The 25762-nt window shown below is 50.7% G+C and overlaps 1 protein-coding gene across 1 annotated transcript in view; it reads right to left on the bottom strand.

Moving 5' to 3' along the window:
- The window catches only part of Mroh2a (maestro heat like repeat family member 2A), a 43891-nt gene extending 20760 nt beyond the window's left edge, over nucleotides 1-23131 (bottom strand). The window contains 26 exon segments of the mRNA XM_008834478.1: nucleotides 507-721; nucleotides 724-781; nucleotides 3638-3760; nucleotides 3882-4001; nucleotides 7062-7169; nucleotides 7583-7635; nucleotides 7886-7945; nucleotides 7948-8026; nucleotides 8540-8580; nucleotides 9609-9756; nucleotides 11768-11878; nucleotides 12079-12125; nucleotides 12128-12197; nucleotides 12995-13071; nucleotides 14484-14594; nucleotides 14681-14738; nucleotides 14740-14763; nucleotides 14928-15020; nucleotides 17131-17274; nucleotides 17661-17700; nucleotides 17702-17789; nucleotides 18589-18687; nucleotides 21179-21341; nucleotides 21509-21625; nucleotides 22800-22981; nucleotides 23050-23131. Coding sequence (XP_008832700.1) covers nucleotides 507-721; nucleotides 724-781; nucleotides 3638-3760; nucleotides 3882-4001; nucleotides 7062-7169; nucleotides 7583-7635; nucleotides 7886-7945; nucleotides 7948-8026; nucleotides 8540-8580; nucleotides 9609-9756; nucleotides 11768-11878; nucleotides 12079-12125; nucleotides 12128-12197; nucleotides 12995-13071; nucleotides 14484-14594; nucleotides 14681-14738; nucleotides 14740-14763; nucleotides 14928-15020; nucleotides 17131-17274; nucleotides 17661-17700; nucleotides 17702-17789; nucleotides 18589-18687; nucleotides 21179-21341; nucleotides 21509-21625; nucleotides 22800-22981; nucleotides 23050-23131 — 2511 coding nt within the window.
- Nucleotides 23132-25762: the final 2631 nt, after the last annotated feature.

Genomic DNA, 25762 nt, shown 5'->3' with positions numbered 1-25762 from the left:
GCTGCTGTCACTCCCAGAGACGTGGGACCCAAAGCAGCCGCCGGGAAAGCCTGCGGACCCGATACCCGCTGTGCCGCTCCCGGAGCCACTGCTTCCCAGAGAAGTCTGCAGACCCGCAGGGAGTGAGCGCACACTGCGCCCAGAGAGAGCGCAGTCACCCATACCTGTGCTTGTACAGCAAGCACTTTACTGACCGACCCATCTCCCCAGTCCCTACTATATGAATTTTACCATGATTTTCAAATATGATTTTTTACTTTCTTCTACCCTACCTTTCCGTGAAACCACCCCACACCTTTGTCTCTTTGAAGACGGCCCACTTCTCTCCTGTATGAAAAGGCCTGGGCCAGGTATAGAGTGACTAGAGGTGAAGGCAGGGGTGTGGGAGAGCTTGGGAAGAATTGGGACTCACCCTGTGCTTCTGGGGACATACCCATTCAGCACTCAGGGGAGGGCTGCTCCCTCCTCCCCAGCCTAACCCCAGAGCACAGGTGTCAGCAGTGGACTCCCCAGAGGCTGGCCAGGCAGGAAGCCCTGATGTCTCCTGGGTGGCATTTCCTGTGTACATTTTTAGGCCGATTCTCCACCGGTATGGCTCAAGGAAGGATCCAGAGCCAGATGACGGTTACCTGGCAGCTGCTGGAGTAGTGGTGAATGATCTTGGTCGTGATGGGGCTGTCCACGTGGGTGAGGAGCATCTGGGGGTGGCAGGAGGACGACCACAGCCATACATCATCATGAGGGCACGCTTCACAGTCTCCCGCCTCCAGGGGTGGTCCTTCTACACAGGAGTGAAAGGGGAGAAGGGGGCTGGGGAGATGGCTTAGTGCTTGCCACACGAGTTTGGATCCCCAGAACCCACATAGATGCCGAGTGGGAATGGCAGCCTGCCTGCAATTCCAGCCTCAGAAGATGGAGACAGACCACATTGACCAGACTAGCCGTATCAGTGAGCTCTGGGTTTGATTGAGAGACCCTGTCTCAATGAGTAAGGTAGAAGAATGATTGGGGATGATTCCCAGGGTCAACCTCAGGCTGCCACATGCACGCACACATGTACACATGTGCACCTGCATCCCTACAGTGTGCCCACAACCATGAAGCTATACACACACACACACACACACACACACACACAATGAACAATAAATAAAAAGAGAAGAACCACTGGGGGAGCAGGGGGTACACACACACACACACACACACACACACACACACACACACAAAATGAACAATAAATAAAAAGAACCACTGGGGGAGCAGGGGTTGCCCAGCTTGTCCGCAGGAGCAGGCACTGCCCTGGCTGTGTAGGACGGTCTTTGGCCCATGACTGAAGAAGCTGTCAAGTCGGCCTAAGGGCGTCAGCAGACTGTTCTCTATGTGCTGAAGCACTCATTCGTTTCTTCAAGCAACTTATTACTTAATTTGCAACCTTATTGGACGCTGATTACACACTAAGCACTGGGCAAGAAGTAGTGAGCCAGAGAGACCAGGGCCTACCTGCCCTGGGAAGCTTCGTCCAGTGACAGATGTCAGGACCACCCATGAGCTGTGGGACGAAGCTCATAGCAGAGACTAGTTACATGCTCCCTCATACTGGAGAAGCTGAGAAGAATCCATCTCACCCTGGGGTACTGGTTACGCATTGGGAAAACGCTACTAAAATCAGTTTAAAATCGGTGTCAATTATGAGTCTTAGATAAGCATACCTTCTGAAATTCATTTTTCTGTCAAGAAGCAAGCACATTGGAGGATGGGCAATTGAACTCCCTAGTTAGCCACGGTTGGATTATCCCTTGTTACTCCGGCTGCCTTGAGCAAAGGGGCTGTCCGTCAAGCCAGCAGCTGGACCTTCACCTGCACTGGGCATCGTGAATGCTCTTGAGGAAGCTACATGAACATCAAGGCTATTCCAGCTCCCAGGCCCAGGCCCCCACTGTGAAGGATAGAAGCAGCCGGCTCCAGACTTTCCCTGCAATCCCTTCCATCCTGACCCAAGGGGGACACTTCCCCTGGTGGCTCAGCAGAGGCAGAGAGATGGCTGTGACTGGTATAAACATGAGCCTTCGTTTGCATGAAGGGCTTGGTGCAAACACCCCTCTCCTGGCTGTGGAAGTGGCTACTCAGCTCACTGTGGTGAGTCACCTTTAGGTGCTGCCTCCCCTCCCCAGTGCTCCAGTTAGGTCAATGGAAGGCTTTTTTCAAGTGGCCTTTACTTGTCTGCTCTTGGTACAGCAGGCTGAGCTGGTAACACAAAGTGGTGTCAGGAGACAGGAGCAATAGCGGTGACAGAGCTGCAGGAGCCGCAGGGCAGCCTTGACAGTGGCAGAGGCAGATCCACAGCAGAGCAGCAGCACCCTCCCCTCCCCAGTGCTCCAGTTAGGTCAATGGAAGGCTTTTTTCAAGTGGCCTTTACTTGTCTGCTCTTGGTACAGCAGGCTGAGCTGGTAACACAAAGTGGTGTCAGGAGACAGGAGCAATAGCGGTGACAGAGCTGCAGGAGCCGCAGGGCAGCCTTGACAGTGGCAGAGGCAGATCCACAGCACAGCAGCAGCAGCAGCAAGCCGCGTGACAGCAAGGACAGGCAGGACCACAGCAGCCCCAGGGCTCAGACACCTTGGCATCCAAGGTGGGAAAGTTGAGACACTAGAGGGTGCCACCTGCCGCTGCTCTCTGTTGTCAAACACCAAGGACCACACAAACTGCCAAAGACCAGCCCTGGGAAGAGCTCCCCTCTACCCACAGTTTCTATCCCCAGTAGCACAAAAGGGTCCCAGCCAGCTAACTGTTAACAATACCTTCACCCATTGGACATCTATTCAAGGCCAAGTGCTCCCGAGCTTGGGGGGATCAAGTGAGAGCTGAAAGCTCTGGCCCCGCTTTCCTGCTGCTTAAGTGCTGTGAATGACATTCTAAGTGGGACGCAGTGTTGAAGGCCACCCCTCTTGGACAGTCATCAGGGTCACCCATACACTGCAGAGCCTTGGGTTGAAATCTAGGTCTCAGGTTTTACCGTGTGAAGACAGTCTCTGTCTTCTCCATCAGAACAATCAGACCCCAGGGTAAGAGTCCAAGGCCAGGGCCAAACCCGGAGGCATTGATGACTCTACCTGGTTTTTTCCTTCTGAGAGCCCAGCCAGTCCTCAGGACCATCCCCTAGAGCAAAGTGGGGGTGGGGGGAGATGGGTGGAGGGGGTGGCAGTCTGACTTCAAACCCTGACTTTCCCTGCTGACCAGGCCATGTCAGGGAAACCAAGACAAACTTTCCCATCCTCTCCTATAGAAGTGGGAATATTGTCCCTCTGTCCTAGCACCAGAGACTCACTGAGGCTGAGCTTGCCACTTGGGGGCACCTACCCAACATCTTTAGCTCTGCAAGGCTATACCAAACCAGGCTCTGCACCTCGGAAACCTCTACTATTAGCCAAAGGAACTCAGCATGAATGTTCAAAGGCTAAGACTGGCAATATCTGAGTCTTGGAAAGGGCCATCAGATGATCTGACAGCAAATGCCCTGTGGCGAAAGCCTCGACCCTCAGACAGACACAAAGGCGGGCGTATGTTTTCCTCGGCACCTAGGAGTGCCAGGAGCTGTGCATTCGGGGTCCGAGACCTACTGGGCAGCGAGGGTCCTTACCCTCCAGGTGCCAATCTGCCAGGACTGCTCTGACTCCTGGATCTTCTCTTCAAAGTCCTGGAGCACGTTCAGCACGGCCTTCACCTGGCTCCGGGCACACAGGCCAAAGCACAGGATCACGCCCTTCAGGGGAGCCCGGCCAGGATGAGGGCAGGGGCACACAGGGACACACGGGCACAGGCATGGAGGCACATGAACATGCATTCTCCGTGGAGGGCGGGGGGGGGGGGCTCGGGTGCCTCACCTCCCGGTCAAAGTCCTTGCTGTAGTCGGTCTTGTAGAGCAGCTCCAGCAGCAGCACCTCCACCCTGTAGGTCTGCAGGCTCCTGCCTAAGGTGAAGCCCAAGGCCCTGTACAGAAAGCCCTGGAGAGGCAGGACGGGAGCAGCTCACGCCCTCTACTCCCAGACTCCAGGTGGCCCGCTGCTGGGTAGCGCTCGCCACACAGTCCTGCGGGCTTTTACTTAATGCGCAAATATCTACGCATTTCCTATATCCTTTAAAATAAATACACAGGTTGTTCAGGGAGGTCAGACTACATTTGGACAGGTCCATTATACATTTTAACAGTGGAGGCCAAGTCCTCTCCTACACAGATTGAACCAGTATGTTCCCACCCACACACCTAGCAGTTTTTCCAGCTAATCCCTGACATAGGGCCGTGCTGTCAAGAGGGGGAAATCCATGTTTTGATATTTGATTATTAATATTATTCATGTTAACTATTTTTCTGCATTCTCATGAGCCATTTTACTTCCTTGAATTCTTGCTTATCGCTTCTCCAGGCCGTGAATAGGTCGGTGTAGAATTGCTAGGTCACGCAGTAAGTATATTTTTAACGTTTTGGAGCGTATTAAACCATTTTCAAAGCAGCTACATTCTTTCGGATCCCTGCCAGTGGAGCCCACTGCCCTGTTTGGACTCTGCAGGGAGCATGCTTGACTACAAGCACAGTCACCAGTAGCCTTAGAGCGGCTATGAGGGCAGAGCAGATAGGGCGTTTGCAGACCAGGTCCTGAACTGCAGTGTCCTTATGTTTACATAAAACAAAACAGAAACTGTGCCTCACTGACACTATTGTGTGAATATTGGCTCTCTGTCTTGCAGACAGGCCACACGCTGCTAATTGCTTCCTGACTCCTGTAAAGAAATCTCTTTTGATTTGTTTACCCTTTGTTCCTGAATGCGTGCTTGGAGCACTCCATTCCAGTGAATAAAATCTGTCTCTTTTTTTCCTTTTTCTTTTTTGAGACAGGGCCTCCATAGCCCCAGCTGTCCTGGAACTCACTATATAGACCAGGCTGGCCTTGAACTCACAGAGAGCCACCTGCCTCCTGGGACTACAGGCGTGCGCCACCACGCCAGCTTGGCACTGTCATTTCTATTGCAGATATCCTAGGAGCGTGGAGTGCTTTTCCACTGTGGTGTCGAGTTCATTCCCTTTGATAATGATCTTGAACATTTGTTTTCATGCACTTACTGTCCATTTGTGTAGCAACTTTGAAGAAAAGCGTTTAGCTGGTTTGCCTATTTTATTTCTATTTTATATTTTTTGGTCTTTTTGGAGACAGGGCTCCCCATAGCCCCAGCTGTTCTGGAGCTCACTATGTAGACCAGCTGGACTTGAACTCACAGAGATCCACCTGTCTGTGCCTCCCGAGCGCTGGGACTAAAGGCATGCGCCACCATGCCTGGTGCTTTGCCTGTTTTTAATTGGCTTGCCTTTTCTGTGAGTTCCAGTTTGTACATGTGCACATGTGTGGACACTTCCTTATGAAACATACTGTTTTATTCCATTCCATGGTGGTCATTTCCGTTTCTTCATGGTATTACTTTAAGCACATATTTTAAGTACAAGAGACACATTTTCATGATATTCAAGTTGTGTTTCTCCCCTCATTTGCACTTGTGAATGTTGTATCTCAGAGAGATTTGCCTAATCCGAGGTCATGAAGTCTTATATTTTACACTTCCGGCTCTTAATCTTGGGTCTGTTTCTGTTTTGATTCAGTGTGACAAAGCCCAGTTTCACTTTTTTGGATGTGGCCATGCAGTTGTTATAGCACTATTTATTGAAAAGATTATTCTATTCCCCATTGAATTGTCTTTGAAAATCAGTTAATGCGACGGACCAGCCCAGACAGGAGCACTCAGTCCGACGGGAACAGGGAATCGGAGAGTGGGCAAGGATTCGGCGAGTGACAAACAGACACAACACAAGAGATGGTTGATGATCTGAATGTAATTTTCTAAAGTGGAGCATCAGATTTTATACAAGTTACAGAACAAGATTGTGCAAGCATCAGGTTGATTTCATGGTTAATCATTTTCTTAGAAATACAATTCAAAATCAGAGCAATACAGTACAGTGTAGCGTGTTCTTATCTAATTAATCAGGTGCTTAGACTATTTGTCCTTTTCCCTTAGTGGTTTGGCAACATCAGCTACTTATAAATTTCATGGTTGGTAATTTTATGGTTCCGTTTTCTCAATTTTGAGGTTTCGGTGGCCGAGGCCAATGACTAGGTCAGTGAAGTTGTGAAATAGCATCTTCCTTATAACTCTATATAACTTTAAAGGCTTGCTTTTCTAATTTATTTTTATACTTTTTATGTTTTTAATATTTCCTGTAATTGTTTAAATATAGTTTGCTGCTGACTTTTAGTTAAAAGGCACCAAGGTGGTCTGGATCTAGCTAACCCATCCATAAACTGTAGTGAATACCATGAAACTTTCCTTCCTTGAATATTTACCCATCTATTATTTCTTTCATAAACTCCTGTATGAGGAAGTGGTTCATCAGTGGGCTCGAGGATTCTAAATATGCTCTCTTTTCCCTTAAGGGGATGCCATAGCCTACCTCCCCCTTAGCTCGCAGGCAGTTCCAAAGTCTGTCTTAACTGTAGGCAGCAATCTTCTTTTAGTATCCCTTTGATCTCCTTGAGTCAACTCTAGGGACTGAAGCAGGGGGATTATTTACAAATAATTCTTCTTGCTGTAACTTATCTAGAATTTTCCAAGGTTGCCTATTCTTAGCTACTTTACTTATTGTTTGAGCATTTGGAGGAAGTCTAATATCGGGAAACTGAGTTCCCAGGAAATCATCCGTATCTAGTCTCTCTTAAGGTGGGCCTGATGACCTGAGTAGGTACAAAGCAGTTCCTCTATGAGGAAAGAACAGGAATGAAGACAGCAATGAAGACAAGAACTAAAGCAGAACAGCCAAGGACACAGCATGCTTTTTAACACAGCCATCTCCAGGAGGCATTCTTCCTTTGAAGTCTTCTCAGCCTCGACCCACGGAGAGAACCTCACGGGGCTCCACTGGAGGTGGCGTGGCAAGTTTACCTGTATGATCTAACATCGTGAGGTTCGCCTCTCCCTGGAGCCCCCCCCCCAACTACCTTGTTCCTATAGGGACAAACCTTTTCCAAAGAAGGGCTGTGGAAGGTCTCAACCTGGTTGTTCAGCTCTCTGCTCAGGCGCAGGCTCCAGCTGGTCCCACAGGTCTTCTTGAGGGAGTTTCTCAGGAACTGAGAAGATGACTTTGGTGGGCAGAGTCAAGGAACCCCAGGCTTGTTCTCACTGGGCTCTGGGAAGATGGTGTGGCCCTCAATAGGGGCTTGCTCTTTCCAGCCTCCCTTTTCTAGATCGCTAAAGCTTTCAGTCCATGGATCCCCAGCCCAGCACTGACATCCCGTGTGTCTGGGGAATGGCTGTGACTTCAGAGACTGTGCTGGGAGGGGGTGCTCTCTGCTCCTTTTCCAGGTGCTTGGCTCTCTCAGTTCTCCCTTCCTGATACATACAGATATAGGCTTCATAGGTTCCAAGTCTGCTCTGAGAGAAGGGAAACATGGCTTCTACGTGATCCTAGACCCTCCACATGCCACCCCCCATCAAATGCCCTCCCATTCATCCCTTCTTCTTTCCCTCATCCTGGCCTCACCTGAATTAACTTGTCCTCCCAGGTCTTCTGGTTCCACGTAAATTCAGTGTGGTCTGTAGGAGCGCAACGGGTCTCAAGGGCTGCCCTCTTCTGCTGCCCCCAACTGGGTCAGCCTCCTCATCCCAGTGTCTGAGGCCCTCCGTGAATGAACTCATCACATGAACACATCCCTTCCCACCTCCCCCAGCTACACAGCCAGTTCTCAAGACCAAAGGAGGCTGTGCAGGTCTACCAGATCCCAGGTTCCTGCTGGTCAGTCCACATGACTAGTGCCCTCCCAGGCACTCGGAGGGGACAGCTCACCTTCCAGGTACTGGACCAACAGCGGGATCTCTATCTCCCACATGTCGGCCATGGAGGGGCAATGCTCTGGCTCAGGGTCCTCAGGAGGTTGAGCATGGCTATCCCACGACCCTCTCCTTTGCAGAGTGATGACATCAACACCTGGAGGGCTCCAGTAAGTCGGTGGAGCAAGGGCCAGGCACCTTACTGCACATGTGGGAGCTCACAGCCCCCATTGTAAAGAGGCAGTCGGGCAGAGTGGGTGGTTTTAAAACAGAGCCTGAGGAGCTGCATGACAGAGAGGCCCCTGTAGAGGACACTGCAGGAGGGAGTGGGATGAGAGACCAGGCCCAAGTTCCTTCTCTACTTTGAGAGTCAGTGGGGCTTGGATTAGTGTCCACAGGACTGAGCTCATCTGGAGGCAGGCAGGCCATGGGGCGGGGAGGGGGGCTGTCCTGAGGATGCTGTGGACATGGGAGAGCAGATTCAGGTCGGTCCCAGACATCTGAGCACACTGCCTCTGATTTTTCTTCCCAAGAGAGACAAGTGGGACCCGGGATACCATTCTGCCCGATATCCAGTTCCTTCTTGGCACCTTGGCTCCCTCTTAGTTCTGGGGATCTGAGAATGGAAAACTCAAGGTTGCATCAGGCCAGAGCAGGATAAGCCACTCACCAGGAGACGGGCCAGTAGCTTCTGGGGTGCAGGCAGGTCTACTGAGGAAGGAAATGTAACCCAGGCTGAGGCTGCCTAACCCATGGCAGGACACCCCCATGTCCCCCAAGGGGACTTTAACCTTGGAAGGAGCGTCCCCTGCATGACCCCATTGCCCCCACCCCAAATGAAGACTGTACATGCCCAGGAGCTTTTCCTATGAAGACCAGCACTGACTTCTTCCTGGAAGAGGGGAGAGTCCTGTTAACAGGGGGGTTTAGATGTCTGTTCAGGCCGTGTAGGCCCTTTCCTGGTGGGCCAGGACAATGTCCTGTCTCCTACTGCGTGTCTCAGTCTCTCTTTATCTAACAGTAATTAGAATCCCTACCCCAGATACCCCCTGGTCCTTCTCTACAGGTGCTGGGAGCCAGTGAGTCCTGAAAACCGAAGCCACTGTGTGCAGATGGACTGGGGAGGGGCCTGGCCTGCTAAGACCCTGCTGCTGTGGGAACCCAGGAGAGGACTTGGCCCTTGAGTGGGAAATGAGAGGCCTCAGGAAGGGATTGTCTAGGTTTCTCAGATTGAACTAGGGCCCTGCCTTTTGCCAACCTTGGATCCAAAAGGTTCCCCCTAAATTACCCCAACCAGTCACACCCACCCTGTGAAGCCCCAGGACCATTAAAGCAGCCTGATTGAGACCAGATGTGGTTGTGATGGGGGCAGAGCAGTGACTGTAGTAGGTGGGCATGGTCACTTAGAGCCTGCTGTTGACAGTGCCCTCCCCAGGTGGATCACGGTAGAGACGCTTCACAGAACTGATCAGGATGTTATAGCTCTTCTAGCTGGCTCAGAGAGGCTAGAGCAAGCAGAGACTGGTTCAGGAGCACCCCCACCCCAGGGTGAGGGCTAGAGAGATGGGGACACAATGAAGAAAGTCTGCAGGGTTTTAACTCCTCCTCAGATATGGCAGGAAGGATACTAGATGCTTCCTGGAGAAGGGGAAAGTAGATTGGTTGCAGCACGGTGGAGAGGGTGGCAAGGAACCAGTCTACCCTCCCAGCCCCACCAGCTGACAAGGGGTGATGCCCACCATGCTTGCTCTTGCCGGCCATGCCAGCCTCTGTGTCCTTGCCATGGATCTGGTTCTCTGCCAGGTTTGTGAGGCTGATGCAGATTGGGGTCAAGGCCTCTGTATAGTCTGTCTCCATGATATAACACAGGAGCCTCACCCAGAACTCCTGGAGTCGGGATAGGGAAAGGAGGACCCAGGGTTAGCTGGAGGTAGCCCATGGTCACCCACGATCGGTCAGGCTTCAGCCACAGTGTGAGCCCCACCCAGGAGCTGTCCTGAAGGCTTACAGGCTCAGCCCTCCACTGATTCTCCTGCTCACATTGGACTTGGTGAGAGGCATCTAAGCAGCATCCACACAGCTGACCTGGCATGCACTCTGCCCAAATCCCATCCTTGCTAGCCTCATACAAGCCCTATACCTACTACACCCTTTGCTTAGAGCCCTCATCTAGATCCTCAATCATCTGAAGATGCAAACTAGACAGGTGACCTAACTATGCTCCAATTGCAATGATCAGACTTATTTGGCTGGGCAAGAGTACCCACTTATGCAACCAAATACAAATCCAGTATTTTGTGAACATGTCATATATCTTTGATAAAAGTATGAAATCTGTGAAGAAGCCTTCCCTTGAATGCAGGCAGGAGAAAGGGCTTAAGAGAAGAATACTTCAGCAAAGGGAATCCAACCACAACACTACAGCTTTCCCTTCTGCCCACATCTCCAGCCTTGAGCCTCCAGCCTGAATCTCCAGCCTTCAGGCTCCAGCTTCCAGCCTACAGTCTCTCACCTGCACCTGCAGCCTGCAGCCTCTAGTCAACAACATCCATCCTGCATCTCCAGCCTGCATCTCCAGCCCCCAGCCCCCAGCCTGCATCTCCAGCCCGCAGCCTCCAGCCCACAGCCTCCAGCCTGCATCTCCAGCCCACAGCCTCCAGCCTGCATCTCCAGCCCGCAGCCTCCAGCCTGCCCTGCACCCTTCCCACTTGTCAGCTTGGCCATAGACTGTGTCTCTAAAAGGAATGAGACTAGAGAGGTTTCCCACTGGACCTGTGTCTCTAGAGAATCGTTACTAGTAAAGTTCTTGGCTTATCTTTCCTTGGAGGACCAATACTCCTAACTAATGCGGAGCTCCCTCACTTACCCCAACCCCAGAGTTTAGTGTAAAGCCCTTGCACTAGCAACATCAACTACAGTGGGTAGACCTATTCTAACTGCCAGGACTAGAGTCTCCCAGCTCCAGGAGAGGCAGCATGGTGAATTAGAAAAGGCATTTTAATTCTGGCTCTACTGTTTACCAGCTGTGAGGTCTTGAACAAATTAATGAGTCCCTCAGAGCCCAAGTTTCATTAGCTGCAAAATCAAGGTCATAAAATAAGAGAAGCTACTTTGTAATTAATTGAGATCATACATGCCACATATATATGGAGTGCCTGCTACATGCAGGTCCTGCATGGACCCTTACCCTTATTATTTCTGCAATCAAAGTGAGCTGCCACTAGACCAGAAGCATCTTGCCTAAGGCTTTATGAGTAGACGGTCACTCCTTCCCTTCTTGATGCTGTCGTGATCACTTATTTTTCCAACCTTAATGCTATGTCACGTTTATAAAAGTCATATTTAGGGGGCTGGAGAGATGGCTCAGTGGTTAAGAGCACTGACTACTCTTGCAGAGGACCAAGGTTAAATTTCCAGCACCCTCATGGCAGCTAACAACCATCCATAACTCCAGTTCCAGGGGATCCAATACCTTCTTCTGACCTCCTAGGGCACTGCATGACACAGGTGCACTTACACACATGTAGGCAATACACTCATACACACAAAATAAAAACAATAAAATAAAAAATAAAAGTCAATACATTTGTTTCCCCCTCAGGCAATAAGGCAAGTGATCTGTAGTGAGACCTACTGTGTGCCAGGCACTGCTCTAGTCACTATGGGTTCAAAGAGGGAGAATTCGTTCCCATTAAGAACCTGACTCTGGCTGGATTGTGTCTGGAGGAACAAGAGCTCAGGAAAGAGGAAGAGGTCCCTTCAGTACCCCAGGCAGTGGGGATGGGCGAAGGGAAAGTACAGGACTCTGAGCATGCTCAGTTCCTCTGCCAGCCTTCAGAATGCAGCCGGGACCCACTGGTTCTGCTGTGTTGGCCCACTGGGTGGGGAGGGAACTCACATTGGTCATGCCGCTGAGAGAGGAAGTTATGATCTTCACAGTATTAATGGTGACTTTGTAGACCATTTTCTCCTCCAAGTCCCTCTGATAAAAGCACTCCCGATGATTTGTCTGGAAGACAGAACAAGGCATCTCTGCAGGCTGGAGCTTGCCCTGGTCTCAAGGGTAGTTAGTCTCTTTGCTCCACAGGGGCCCCTGGCCAGACACTGGGTCCCAGGGTGCTCAGGCTGTGACTGGGCCTCCTGCACATGTCTGGTCCACACCTGCAGGTTCACTACAGGTCTACACAGATCTAAACAGGGGTCACTCACCAGCTTATAAGTGGATAAGGTCAGCTGCGTGGACACATATTTCAGACCCAGTCTTTGATCTTTTCCTGGAAGCCGGACTGAACCAGCTGGCCAATGATGCACAAAACTGCCATCCTTACCTGCAAGGCAGGGTGGGTACAGCTGGGGCGGGCCAAACTCTAGCATAGGGCTTTGCATCTAACACCCAAACCTGTGGTATGAGACACCCAGGAACTGGGGATGCTCTGGGCTGGAAGGGGTTTCAGGGTCAACCTGGTTACTGTTTTTGCCTCATCTGGGGATCTTGGTCGTCCTATGCCCACATGGGGACCTCAGTTGTGTCATTCAGAGCCACCCCCCATGCCATTCTAACACTCAGTCTTAGGAGACTTGCTGGGGCACCATCCCTGATATTTACATGGCGAGACTCACTGTGGTGGGGGTTGGTGGTCACAAAACCAGTCATTGTTATCCTGTCTAGGTGGCTTCTGGGGTTTGAAGACAGCTTTGTCTAAATCTCCAGTACTATCCTCCCACCCTCCACAAACCCTGCCCCATGTTCCTCAAAGCCATCTCCCTCCCTGGCATCCCTTTCCTAGCTAGATGCATTCCAAGTTTGCTGTGGCTGCCTTGGAGCCCCTGACTGTGGTATTCTGCTGGTTGGGAGGGAGCGGGTGTGTCTCCCAGTGGCTTTTCTCCAAAGCAGCAGACACTATACAAACTGCACAGCCAGTGGCCTTTTCTCCCTCCAAAATGGAGTCCGGGCACAATACTTGAAAACCCCAGGTCTAGGAGAGGAGTGTCTGTGTGGCAGAGCCACAGCTCACTGGCTTCACTCTCCCCAGACCCTACTCCGGACTGGGCTGAGGCCAGCTATTCCATCTGAGCCCTCCACCCCTCAGCTCCAGCTGCCCTGGAAGGGTCCCCCTCCTGTTACCTTGGGCCGGGTATCAGAAAGGGTGTTCCTGACAACCCGGATAGCCAGGTATATTGTCTTCATGTTCATTTTGGGATCTGAAAGAAGACGATCAGCCTGGGGGACAATGGCTCAGAAACACAAGGTGGCTCGTCCCTGTCACCTCACGGTAGGGCCTCTCTAACAGCCCACAAGCTTTGTGTCACTTCCTTGGGGGTCCTTAATGGCCACGAGCTCCCTGGGCACACACAATCCTTTCCTTTCAGTATCAACAGTAGCACCTTGCTCTGAGACCCAGGGGGTATCTCTCTCTCTCTCTCTCTCTCTCTCTCTCTCTCTCTCTGTGTGTGTGTGTGTGTGTGTGTGTGTGTGTGTGTGTGTATGTACAGGTGCATGTATCTATGTATGCATTTGCAGAAGACAGAAATCAACAAATCAACATCAGGGGTCTTCCTCTACCACTCTCCACCTTATTTCTTGAGACAGGGTCTTCCATCAATTCAGCTAAGCTGGTTGGCCAACAAGCTCCAGGGATCTACCTGTTTCCATGTCTCCCCCTCCCCCCATGTTGGGGAGCACCTATTATAAACATGGGTGCTAGGGATTTGAACTCAGATATTCATGCTTGCACAAGGACCTTACCCACTGAGCTATCCCCCCAGTCTCCATCTAGGCTATTTCTAATGTTTTGCTTTTAGTATAATGTTTTAATGAATATCTTGATCTAATTATCTTTGGGTAATTACTGCCTTGGGCTAACTGTCAAAAAGTCAGACGGTTGTGCCCGAGACTTGGTCCCTATCCAACTGAGCACCCAGTTTGAACCCATCAGTCAACAGTAAGGAGCTGGTTTCTTGTGTCCTCGGGCAAAGATTAAGCAAAGAATAGCTAACCGGCTAAATCCAACCCCCAAACGGTTTTCACAAATAAAGTTTTATTGAACATAGTCAAACTTAGAGATCTACAGCTGCTTTTGCTGTATACAGCTGTCCAAGAAACTGTATGGGTCACAAAACTAAAAATAAGCTGTTTGACCTTTTGCCAAAAACAAATGCTGAGACAGTTCTAGATGGTGTTTTTATCACCTCCATCCAACAGAGGCAAAAAAGATCTCACTTCACTTTAAAAGGGACGTTTGAAGTCGGTGGAAGGCCCCAATTCTCCCACTGGGCAAAGGCAGGCCCTTTTCAAGTTGCCCTTTGATGCCAAGGCCAGGCTTAGAGTTAGGGCATAGAGATCAGAGTCGGAGACTGAGGGTACACTGTGGGCTTTAGGGTTATGCCTGCACGATCTGGTTCGGCCTCAGATCCAGGCTGACTTGAAAGTCGGACACAGAGGGTGGGGGTGGGGCGGAAGCCACAGTGCGCCGTAGGTTTAAGATTATAAAACATGACGCAATCAAGGCACTCACTGGGGACTGCAAAACTAGGACAGGAAGCAGTGGCTCGGATACAAGTGGAGCCCCCTCCCCCACCCTGCCCAGGGTGCCGGTCCACCCCACCCAGCTCACCATCCGCGCTCACCACTGCCCTGATCAGGGACAGCGTCCCCAAACAGACGGCCTCCCTGCTCATCTCCACCTGGCTGAAGGAGTTCATCAGCTCCTTGGGGTAGGAACGGGCTGCAGGGTGGAAGGAGCACATCAGTGTTAGCCGCTGGGCTAGGGACCGCCCAGTTCCTGCAGCGGGTCTCCCTGGAAGACCTCACCCGGGGCTATGAAGCACTGCAGGATCTCCGCCAAGTTCTGGCTGCTGAACTGGTGCTAGGGGGGCGGGGGCCTTGTTGCACACCTGGGAAGAGGCCGTGAGGGAGGGTGAGGGACGGGGCAGAGGACGGGCCCCAGAGGCAGTCCAGCCCTTGTGCCTGAGCTCAGGTGGGATGCAAGGGGGAGGGGCAGGCCGCATCCTGAGGGCTTCTTGCCGACCCTCCCTGAGGCGGCCCTTGTTGACCTCACCTGGACATACAGTTCTGTGAAAATGGGATGTAGCAGCACTGGGGGAATGGGAGTGTTGGTGGTGACTGACACTTCCAGAATCCGCCTCAAGACCTGCAAAAGGGATGCTTTCAGGTGGCAACCACTCTAGTTCCTTGCTACTCAGCAGGCCATTGAGTGGTACAGCACCCCTCACTGGCCAACACACACACACACACACACACACACACACATACACACACACATACACACACATACACACACATACACACACACATATACACACACATACATACACATATACACACATACATGCACACACATACATACACACATACATACATACACATACATACACACACATACACACATATACACACATACATGCACACACATACATATACACACACATGGAAATAAAAAAGGGAATGGAATATGCACGATATGTGGGACACAAGAAAGACACATAACAAACCACAGAAACAACAACTGCAACAAAACAAACAGAAACAAAAAGTCATGTGTGGCAGGACATGCTTGGAACCCCAGGATCAGAGACTTGGGGACATGGGGATCACTGAGGCTTGCTGGTCAGCCAGCCTACCTGACAAATAGCTCCAAGTTCGTCCTCCTCTGGCCTCCACATACATGTATGGGTGCACATACATACATGCACACACATACATATACACACATACATACATACACACATACATACATGCATACACATACATACACACACATATACACACATACATATATACACACACATACACAACATACACACACATACATACACACATATACACACATACATGCACACACATACATATACACACATACATACACACATACACATATACATACACACATACACACATATACACATATACATACACACATGAATACACATACATACACACACGTACACACATACACACATGCATATACATACATACATACACAGACACATACACACACATACATACACACACACACACACACACACACATACACACATATACACACATACACACACATACATGCACACACATACATATACACACATACATACACACATACACACACACACACACACAACCAGATGACTAGATGTACTGGCTCAGGTACCACCACTTAGTCTGAACCCAACCCTACATTCCCATCAGCGCTGGCTGGTTCCTGTGCACAATAAACTTGGAAAGTGCCACTGAGAAGGCATTCAAGGCCTTTTCTACCTCTCCTGTTCACTTAGAGGTGAAACTAAGTGAATCTAAGTCTAGTCCTCGTCCACGTCCACAGTGACCTACAGGTGGTTCTCTAGATGGGTCTTCTTGCTTTTATAACAAAGGTGCTTGCTCCTTTGCTATGTGTATCAGCCCAAGTCAGGCCTCCACTCAGTACCTGCAAAGCTTCTGCCTCACAAGTGTTAGAGGCCGCAGAGGCTCCAAAGTCAATTCCACCTGAAGCTTCAGACTACGACCTTACTTAGAAATAATGTCTGTGGGGCTGGAGAGATGGCTCAGAAGTTAAGAGCACTGGCTCTTCTTGCAGAAGACCCAGGTTTGAATTCCACCACCCACATGGCGGCTAAAAGCCATCCATAGTTCCAGTTGCAGGGATTCAACAGCCCCTTCTGTCCTGCACAGGTATTGCATGACCTGGGTACACTTACATATATGCAGGCAATACACTCATACACATAAAATAAAAATTATAAATAAAATATTAAAAGAGAAATGTCTCCTTAGGTTTAATTAGCCAAAGTCTGAAGAACCTGGTTCTGGGCGCTTCAAAAATTTTAAATTTTGTGTGTGTGTGCACGTGCACGTAACTACAGTGTTCACAGAAGACAGAAAAGACCTTCAGATCCCCCAGAACTGGAGTTACAGGTGGTTGTGAGGCATCCAGCATGGGTGCTGGGAACTGAACTCTGGTCCTCTGTCCTCTGCAAGAGTAGTAAGACCTCTCGACCTTTGAGCCATCTCTCCATCCCTAAACCTATGGTTCTTAGTCACAGTATCCATAAGACTCTAACATAATAGCCATGGCCTGCCTGTGGCCTCCCAGACCTTTTGAGATCTGGTTCTTCTACTTGGAACAACAGCTTACATCCCACAGACCCACAGTGCCAGGCTACCCAGCCAATATAGGCCACAGCTGTTGGACCTGCTGATACCCCTTGAATGTTTAAAGACTCTGGTTTCCTGAGCCTGGTCCTCACCTGTGTGATGAAGAGGGCCTCCAGGCCACCCTGGAACTCAGCCAGCAACAGGGGGATGTAGTCATAGACCTGTTCCCGCAGGTCATCATTGGGCAAGAGGAGGCTCAGCATTGGCCTTAGGGACTTGATGACCCCCAGCTTTACCTGCACAGGAAATGGGGTCCCAGAGCCCCAGCAGGGCCAGGATATTAGTCCCTACAAATAATCCGTGGTCATATACACAGAGATGTTAGAGAAACTCCAGGCCATGCCCTAAGGACCCACGGTTGGAGCAGTGTGCCCATTGTACACAGTGGGAGCCCCACCCGTGAGTCAGGTGATCTGTGGCAGGTGTTTAACTTCTTGTAGCTCAACTTCCTTGTTTGTAAGTTTGTCCTGCATCCCAGAGTTGGCATGGAAACAGCTTCTATACACAGAGTCCTAGACTCTCCAGGGCCCCAGGAATGAGGCTGGGCCAAGTGGCCCCTCAGCATCTTCTGACCCTGGTCTGGGGAATGTGTCCAGGAGAATCCAAGAAGGACATGTCTCACCTCAGGGTTTTGGTGCTGCAGCTACACAGTCACAAAGTAGCACAAAGTAGTCCTCCGTCATCACGGGATACAGGCTGTCCTCCAGGTGTCTCAGGTAAAGCTGCACCATCTCACAGAAAGTCTCCATGGCTGCCAGCAGCACAAGTGCATAGGGCCAAGGGGCCTGAAGTAGGGCCCCTCCTCCCTCGCCCACACACTCCGGGCTGCCAAGACCCCCTCCTCTCTGCTCTGTGAGCCCCTCACAGCTCCCTGATTCTGCATGTCCATGTAAACGTTGAGCACACGTGTGTCCAGGCCTTCCCTCTTAGGGATGCAGGGTCAAAGTGGGGCCCGGAATGATTCTCTGCCCACAACGTGGGGATCCCAGGAGGGGCAGCAGAGACACACATGACCCTCTTTCTCAGGCATTAGGAGTTTTTTTGGCCCACACTAGTGTTAAACACCGAATCACAGCCTCTAAGGTCTCTGAACCAAGCCCCAAAGGGAAATCTGTTCCCGCCCTCTCTTTCCTACAAATGTCCTTCACCCTTCTCTGAAATGCTTAAGTACAGAGCAAGCTTCGCAGAAGCACACAGCGATGGCCGCGGTCTAGAAGGTGCCCACATGCCTCAGCCACCTGCCCCCAAAGGAGCAGATCACAGGCTAAACAAAGAGACTGAGCAACCACTCTGTGGGGGCGGCGCTGGGGTGGGAACCCACATACCTGTCATTCAACAATCCCCCTTCCTGCTCCTTACCCTGTCACCTGCCCCCAAAGGAGCAGATCACAGGCTAAACAAAGAGACTGAGCAACCGCTCTGTGGGGGCGGCGCTGGGGTGGGAACCCACATACCTGTCCTCAACAATCCCCCTTCCTGCTCCTTACCCTGCGTTCTCCCTCCAGCACCCTGAGCAAGTCAGACCCACAGGCCCAAAGTGGAACACGCACCACTACAGATCACCTGGCGCATCTTGGCTTCGTTGGCAAGTCTCAGCATCATGAATATGGTAGCCAGGGTGATGCCCATATATGGCACGAACTCAAACACTGTAAGGCGTTGAGAGGCCACAGGGCATCAGGGATGGGGTGAGATGGGAGAAGGCAGAGAGGATGACCCTACCATCTACCACCTACAGTCCACCAGAAAACCCTTCCTGGGAACACAGTGAACAGGGTAACGTTAGTGAAAAGAGTGAAAAAGAGTGAGCTAGAAACAGAACGGGAAAAGGAGGATGTGCAGAAGAACAGGAGGAAGAGGGCACAGAGAGCCACAGGGCAGGGCAGGGCGGGGGTAGAAAGGAAGGGAGACTCCAGGCTGGCAGCACGCGGGGCAGCCATCTGCTCCTGAAGGCTCTCGGTGTTCTTGGATGGATCGTGGTAGATGAGAGGGGAAGGCAAGAGGCCAGCAGAGGAAGTCAGCAGGCAGAGGACTGACAGACGTGAAAGAAAGAATACAGTGACGAGCTACCCCCCTCCCCACTTCGGGTCTGTCCTTCCCTCCAAGTCTGGCCCCCCACTTAGGCTGAGAACACCGCACCAAACTTCCTCAGATTTTACAATAACTGCAATTATTGTGTTTCTAATGAACCAGTTCTCCATTTGCCTCCCCGGCTGAGCCCCTCTCTTGGGTCTTTGGTATCAGCACCTGCAGGCCTAGGTCCTCCTGTGTCCCGCAGGTCATCCAGCTGCTGATCCCTTTTCTCCTTCCTTCCCAGCCAGGCCTCCATTCCCAGAATACCAGGCAATGCTCTCCCTCCTCCAGCCTGGTCCCACTATCCCCTCAGCAGAAATAGACACCCTGGTGCCTTGGTCCTCTCTGGACTGCATATAGCTCTGATTTACAGTGGTCTGACTGCACAGTAGAGCAAAAGTTATCTGCACTCAGTAGAAGCCCTGCTTCAGCCTCTGGCTTTGGACCTTTTCCTGGGCTGGCCCTAAGTGAACTTTGTTTTTCAGAGCCCCAAGCAGCCCAGCCCCACAAGAGGGACAAGGCTCAGCTTGATGAAAGGCTAAGCCAGGATGTTGGTGGGTCAGGTGGCTCAGCGCTTAGTGTCTGAGGATATTTCCATCTTTCTATGGGTCTATAAGGATGTAACCACATTGTAAGTTGAGGAACACCTGTGCTGTCTTCTCTCAGGTCCCTGACACCCCCATGCAGGTGCTTTTGGGGTGCCTCCTAAGACCCCTTCTGACCTGGGTCCTACAGACTGGGTCCCTGCCCCCAGCTCTCTCCTCTGTACTCTCACTCCCTGGGTGACAGTGGCTTTTAACACCACATGTGAGCCAAGGCCACAGAAAGGCCATGCCCAGACCTGCACTCGGACCTCTCTATCCAGAAATATACTTCCTGCCCAGACTCTGCTGGGATCACTCTCAAAGCCAGACCCTTCATCTGAAGCCTCACACCTCTCCTGTGCTTCCAATCCCACCCCGCTGCCTAATTCCCACTCTGCTACTCAGGATACAAGCAAATTCCATCAACCAGGGTCCAGCTGCAGCTGTCCACTGACCACCAAATGGGTCCTGGCCCAAGCTGCCAGCCCCTCCCACCCCACCTTTCCCAGCTGTTCACCAGCCATATGGAAGCCAGAGCCAAAGCCTCACACCTCTCCTGTGCTTCCAATCCCACCCCGCTGCCTAATTCCCACTCTGCTACTCAGGATACAAGCAAATTCCATCAACCAGGGTCCAGCTGCAGCTGTCCACTGACCACCAAATGGGTCCTGGCCCAAGCTGCCAGCCTCTCCCACCCCACCTTTCCCAGCTGTTCACCAACCATATGGAAGCCAGAGCCCGCTCTCTGGACCACAAATCGGCAGTGACCAGCTCCCTATACCCTTAATGAAGTCAGGACTCCTGCTAACTGCCCCCGTCGCCTAATGCTTACCTTATGCTGAAGTTCTAGTCACTGGGCACCTCTCAGCTCCTACAGGAAGCAAGTTTTTTCCTGCCTCAGGGCATTTCCCAAGGTGTTCTCTCCCACTGGGACGTGCACCCTCACCCGGACGGACGCACTGATGCCTTCCTCTCATTCTTTACGCCTCAACTGGAGTATGGCTTGTCTCACCCAGGGCAGGCCCCGCACATGCTCTCCAACAGCCACTTGGCTGTTCTCGTCGTACAGGCTATCCGATAGACGCATCTAATTTCCTGTTTGCCTGTCTATGCTCCTTTCTAGAGGCAGGGATCACATGTGTCTTATCCTTGGGGCTCAACACCCATCCCAGGTCCACTTGGAGCAGGGGTTCAGCACATGTTTGTGGGAGGAAAGAAGAAGAAAGAAGATAAACAGAAATGGAGGTGGGAAGAGAAAACAGGGCAGTAGAGGGCAGAGAAGGGATGAAGGGGAAGGGAAGGGAGAGAGACAGGGACAGAGAAAGGGGGTCTCAGCAGGAAGAGCTAGACCTGTGGACACAGAGAAGGAATGGCACAGAGAGGAGGGAGAGGGGAAGGGGTCAAGACACAGAAACAGAGAGAAGAAGGGGTCCTGGGCCAGCTCAAACTGGCCTGGAATTAGGCCAGGGGCCCCGAGCCCTACCGTTGCCATTGGCCAGCTTGGCCAGGGTGACAATGACGAACTCGTTGGTGAGGTTCAGCGGCTTGAGGTGGTGCTGCAGCTCGTACATGCCCAAGCTGAAGTGGTTCTGGGACAGAGCCACCAGAGTGTTGCTGTCCACCTCTGCCTTCTCGAAGCCCTCCGTCTTCAGGGGACAGGAGGCGTGCCACCACAGACCAGGCTGCTGTGAGCCCCACTCCCACCCTCCCGACCCTCTTGGGTTCAGTCTGCTTTGGCACTGTGAGGCAGCCTAGGCCAGGCTCAGCAGAAGCCCAGCTCCTAGGCCAGCAGCGGGGAGCTGGGCCCCCCTACCTCGGGGATATCCCTCATCTCCTTGGAGGCTATGGCCACCAGCCTCTGCACACAGCGTTCCTCTAGCTCGATGATCTGCAGGATGCTGTAGATGTTCACCTTGCGCTGGGTGGAAATCTGGGAACAACCAGGCAGATAGCAGTAAGGGGTGGTGAAGTCCCCCAGTGGTGCGCCACCAGCCCACCTCCTCTCCCTCCCCACTCTCCTCTAGCAACACACCTAGAGAAGGTGACCACCATCCTCCAGTGACCAGATTTCCATTCTTCAACCCTTCCTACTTCCTCCCACTCATCCAGTGGTCCCTGTTGGTCACATCTGTCTTCATTGCACTGTCACTAGTCAGCCAGGCAGATCAGCCAGGCAGGTGTCAGGCAGTCAACACACAAGGTTGTCCACACACTGGCTACTGGGCTGGTTTGAGCTCCCAGTAGGCAGGATCACCCTGCCCTTCCCTCTGCTAAGGAGGACTTGAGACAGGAAATATGCCTCCTGAATGTGAGCAGCACTTAACACCATCTAAGGTGGCATGGTTTAGATTAGATCAAACAGCTGGTTTGTGAGCCTTAAACCATATTTGAACAGCTATATTTGAAAATGACTGATGGTGTGTATGTGTTGTGGATGTGCACATGGGCTTACACGTACACATGTACCTATATTACCTCGAAATCTATATGTTGAAACCCCAAGCTCAAGTCTGGAAATTGGCATTTGGGAGGTATTTAGGATTTAATGAGGTCAGAAGGGCAAGGCCTTAATCTGGAGGGACTGATATCTTTTTGGAGAAACAAGAGTGTTTCTCTCTCTCTCTCTCTCTCTCTCTCTCTCTCTCTCTCTCTCTCTCTCCCCAAGCATAGAGATAAATCCATGAAGATGTGCTAGTGCCAGGGAGCTCTCAGTAAGCCAGGAAGGGCCTTAGCAGAAACCAGATCTGCAGGCACCTTGACCAGGCCCTTCCATACTCCAGAACTGAGAGGAGCACATTTCTGTTGTTTCAGCCAGAGTTTATGGTCCTCTGTTCTGGTAACCTGAGCAGACTGCAACACCAGCTGATCCAGAGTCCAGTCTCCAGTCAGTCCCACCATGTCAGACATACGGAAGCTTTCAAAACCTGCACCCTTGAGTCCAACCGACCCTGGAGGAATGAGCATCTCCAGTGTGCCTCATCTTCACATCTCAGCACTTGGTATTGTCCATAGTGACCATAAAGGTATGTTGAGTGGTATGTGGATACCTAGGCACCTGAAGGTGTCTAGTCTAACAGGAGGTGTGAGGGATAGCATAGACCTACCTCCGGCACCTTCAGGCAGCGGATGAGAGCATTCATCACCGCAGAAGGATGGGTGGTGGCCTTCTCTGTGATTATTACTGAGGCCAAGGTCTTCCGCACGTCCAAACCTGACCCTGTAGTATCTGTCTTCGCTGACTCACTGTCCATGACGTTCAGGAGGTTGGTGACTTGTTGGAAGGTACCTGATATAGAGATGGTGTTGAGTGGCCAAGAGGGACCAGGGGTGCTGAGATGTAGTTGACTTCCTTACCATCATCCTCTGATTCTAGAGGTTCGAAGTCCTCTGTTTCCCCCAACACATCTTCATTCGAGTCAGTGACTGCTTCTGCCATCTCCACCTCAAGCTCCTTTGAGATACATGAGATTTGTGAAATGCTCAGTGTGTAGATCACACACCTGTTTAAACTCTCTCCAGTGTGAGCAACAGTTCACTCTTGCCAGAATAATTAAGGCAAAGATGTCCCATCTTGACTGGGCTATATTAGATTCAATGTTTGTGGAAAGTCTCTCTCTTGAGTAGGTTGTGCTGTTGGCAAAGATGATGGGAACTGACTTCCAGGATCACATCATTCACACGTGATGTAATATCTTAACAGACTGGAGAAAGACATTCTGCTAAACTTGAAAGGTAAGCAGCTGTGATGTAAACTGCCTCTGGACCATGTGGTAAGGTCACAGTCCTGCAACCAATAGGAATTGAGTTCTGCCAACAACCACACACACACACACTGAAGCCCCTGAGCTCCAGAAAGGAACACAGTCAAGCCAGTAACTTGGCTGCAACTTCTAAGACCATGAGGAAAGGATTCAGGCAAACCACACCCGGACCCCACCCACAAGGAAACTGAAGTAATACATGGGTGCTCTTTTAAGCTACTAAAGTCATGATAATTTGTTGTACAGCAGTAGATTAACAAATACCCTTGGTAAAGAAGAGCGCCTTTCCTCATTGTAGATACTGAAAGTGTATCTCTCTTGAACTCAGTCTCCTCACTAACTTAAAGGGCTGTTCAACACCTACAGGTTCTTAAGGGTTGACACACCAGCACAGACATCCAGGTGGAGGATTGAAGCTCCCAGATACTTCTTCCTCTGGCCCCGATTTCTCAACCCTAAGACCCATCCAGGGATTTTCATAATCCTGTGTTTGTTCCCTCCTGAGAATCTTCTCAGTTGCTGCTCTGGGACCTAAATACTGACATTTTCTCAGCATCCTCTAGGTAGAACAGAAATGTACCATGAAGATCTCTGCTCTTTGCCTAATACGCACCAATGAAAAGCTGAACAGCAGGATCCATTGTCCACATGAGATGGTTGAGCTCTTCCATGGTCATCCTCATGAGGAACAGGGCTCCTGGCAGGGCAGGTGGTTTCATTAGAATCATCACGGTTAGATCTCAGACCCTTGGAACTTTGAGATCCAACTGCCTCCCTGAGGCCCTATTAACAAGACCTTTGAAGAGGTCATGTGGTTGGGATCAACGCTCCATATCATGTTGCCATTAAGCATTTGTATACACATAGCTATGTGCTAATGTATGCTGGCCTGTTTGCAAAAGGGAAATGGTGGGAATGAGTGTGATTCACACCAAGTTTCCATGGGGTGGAGGCCAGAGCAGAGAGATGTATCTAAGGTAGCTAGAGAGGAAAGGAAGGGATGACGATGTGGTTATGGGGAAAGGGCACCTCCTTCCTGGCCAATAGGGAGGTGTGTTCTCATGACTGGACAACAGGCCAGGTGAGAGGGTATGTTCCCACTAGCAGAATCTTAGAAAATAAGGAACTGCAAAGACAGAAGAGACTAAGAGCTCTTTTTCCCTAAACCAAACGTGATCCTCAAAGTATCTCTCCTTCACTTGTAGCAAAGAGTGATGGGCAAGATCAATGGTTTGGACAGTGAAAAATAGCTTCAAGGACACCCTTTATGCATTACAGGGCAACAGAGTAAGACCAGAGTCATACTGACCCAAGTTTCCTTGGTTAAAATTCCATTTCAGGTTGGCCCATCTTGCCAAGTAGCCATTCCTACACCTCCCCTTCATCACCTCTAACTTCAGGGAACTCATGACTTCCTGTAGTATCCTGTCCTAGCTTGCCTTCAATTGCTGTGAAAAAACACTCCAACCAATACCAGCTTGGGGAGGAAAGAATTTATTTTGTCTTACATCTCCCAGGTCACAGTTTATCACTGAGAGAACCCAAGGTAGGAGCTCAGGGCCAGAACCTGGAGGCAGAAGCCGAAGCACAGACCATGGAGGACACCTACAGACTTCCTCCCCTGGCTCCTGAGCAACCTGCTTTCTTTTTTGTTGTTGTTTTAACTTTTTAAAAAAATTTATTGGGGCTGGAGAGGTGGCTCAGCAGTTAAGAGCACTGACTGCTCTTGCAGAGGACCTGGGTTTGAGTCCCAGCACCCACATGGCAGCTATGAACTGTCACTAACTCCAGTTCCGGGGGAATCCAAAGCCCTCTTCTGACTTCCGTGGCATTGCACAACATGGGTGCACTCACATGCATGCAGGCAATACACTCATACATATAAAATAAAAATAATAAATAAAATATTTTTAAAACTTTATTGCAAATTTCCATACATGCATATAAGGTGTTTTGATCAAATCCATGCCCACTCTCTCCCTTCCAACGCCTCCCATATCTCCCCATCACCTGGGTCCTCTGCAAGAGCAACCAGTGCTCTTAACTGCTGAGCTACCTCCCCAGGTTTTTTTCTTTTCTTTTTTCTTTTCTTTCTTTCTTCTTTCTTCTTTCTTTTTCTTTCTTTTAAGTGGGACTTTTTGGTGCTCTAACATTACCCCTCGGAAGAGGTAACCCTAAAATCTTTTAGGGATTAGATAAGAGCTCCCAAATACTTTGATCATTTTGGGCCTTTGGAACAGAGTATGTTGCTAAGAGGCCCAAGGACATTTTGACTTTTAGCCAAGAAACTGGCTACTTTTCTTTGG

The sequence above is a fragment of the Nannospalax galili genome, unplaced genomic scaffold (genome assembly GCF_000622305.1).
Source record: "Nannospalax galili isolate Female #2095 unplaced genomic scaffold, S.galili_v1.0 scaffold771, whole genome shotgun sequence".
Lineage (NCBI taxonomy): Eukaryota > Metazoa > Chordata > Mammalia > Rodentia > Spalacidae > Nannospalax > Nannospalax galili.
This window is presented reverse-complemented; position numbering and strand designations above follow the sequence as displayed.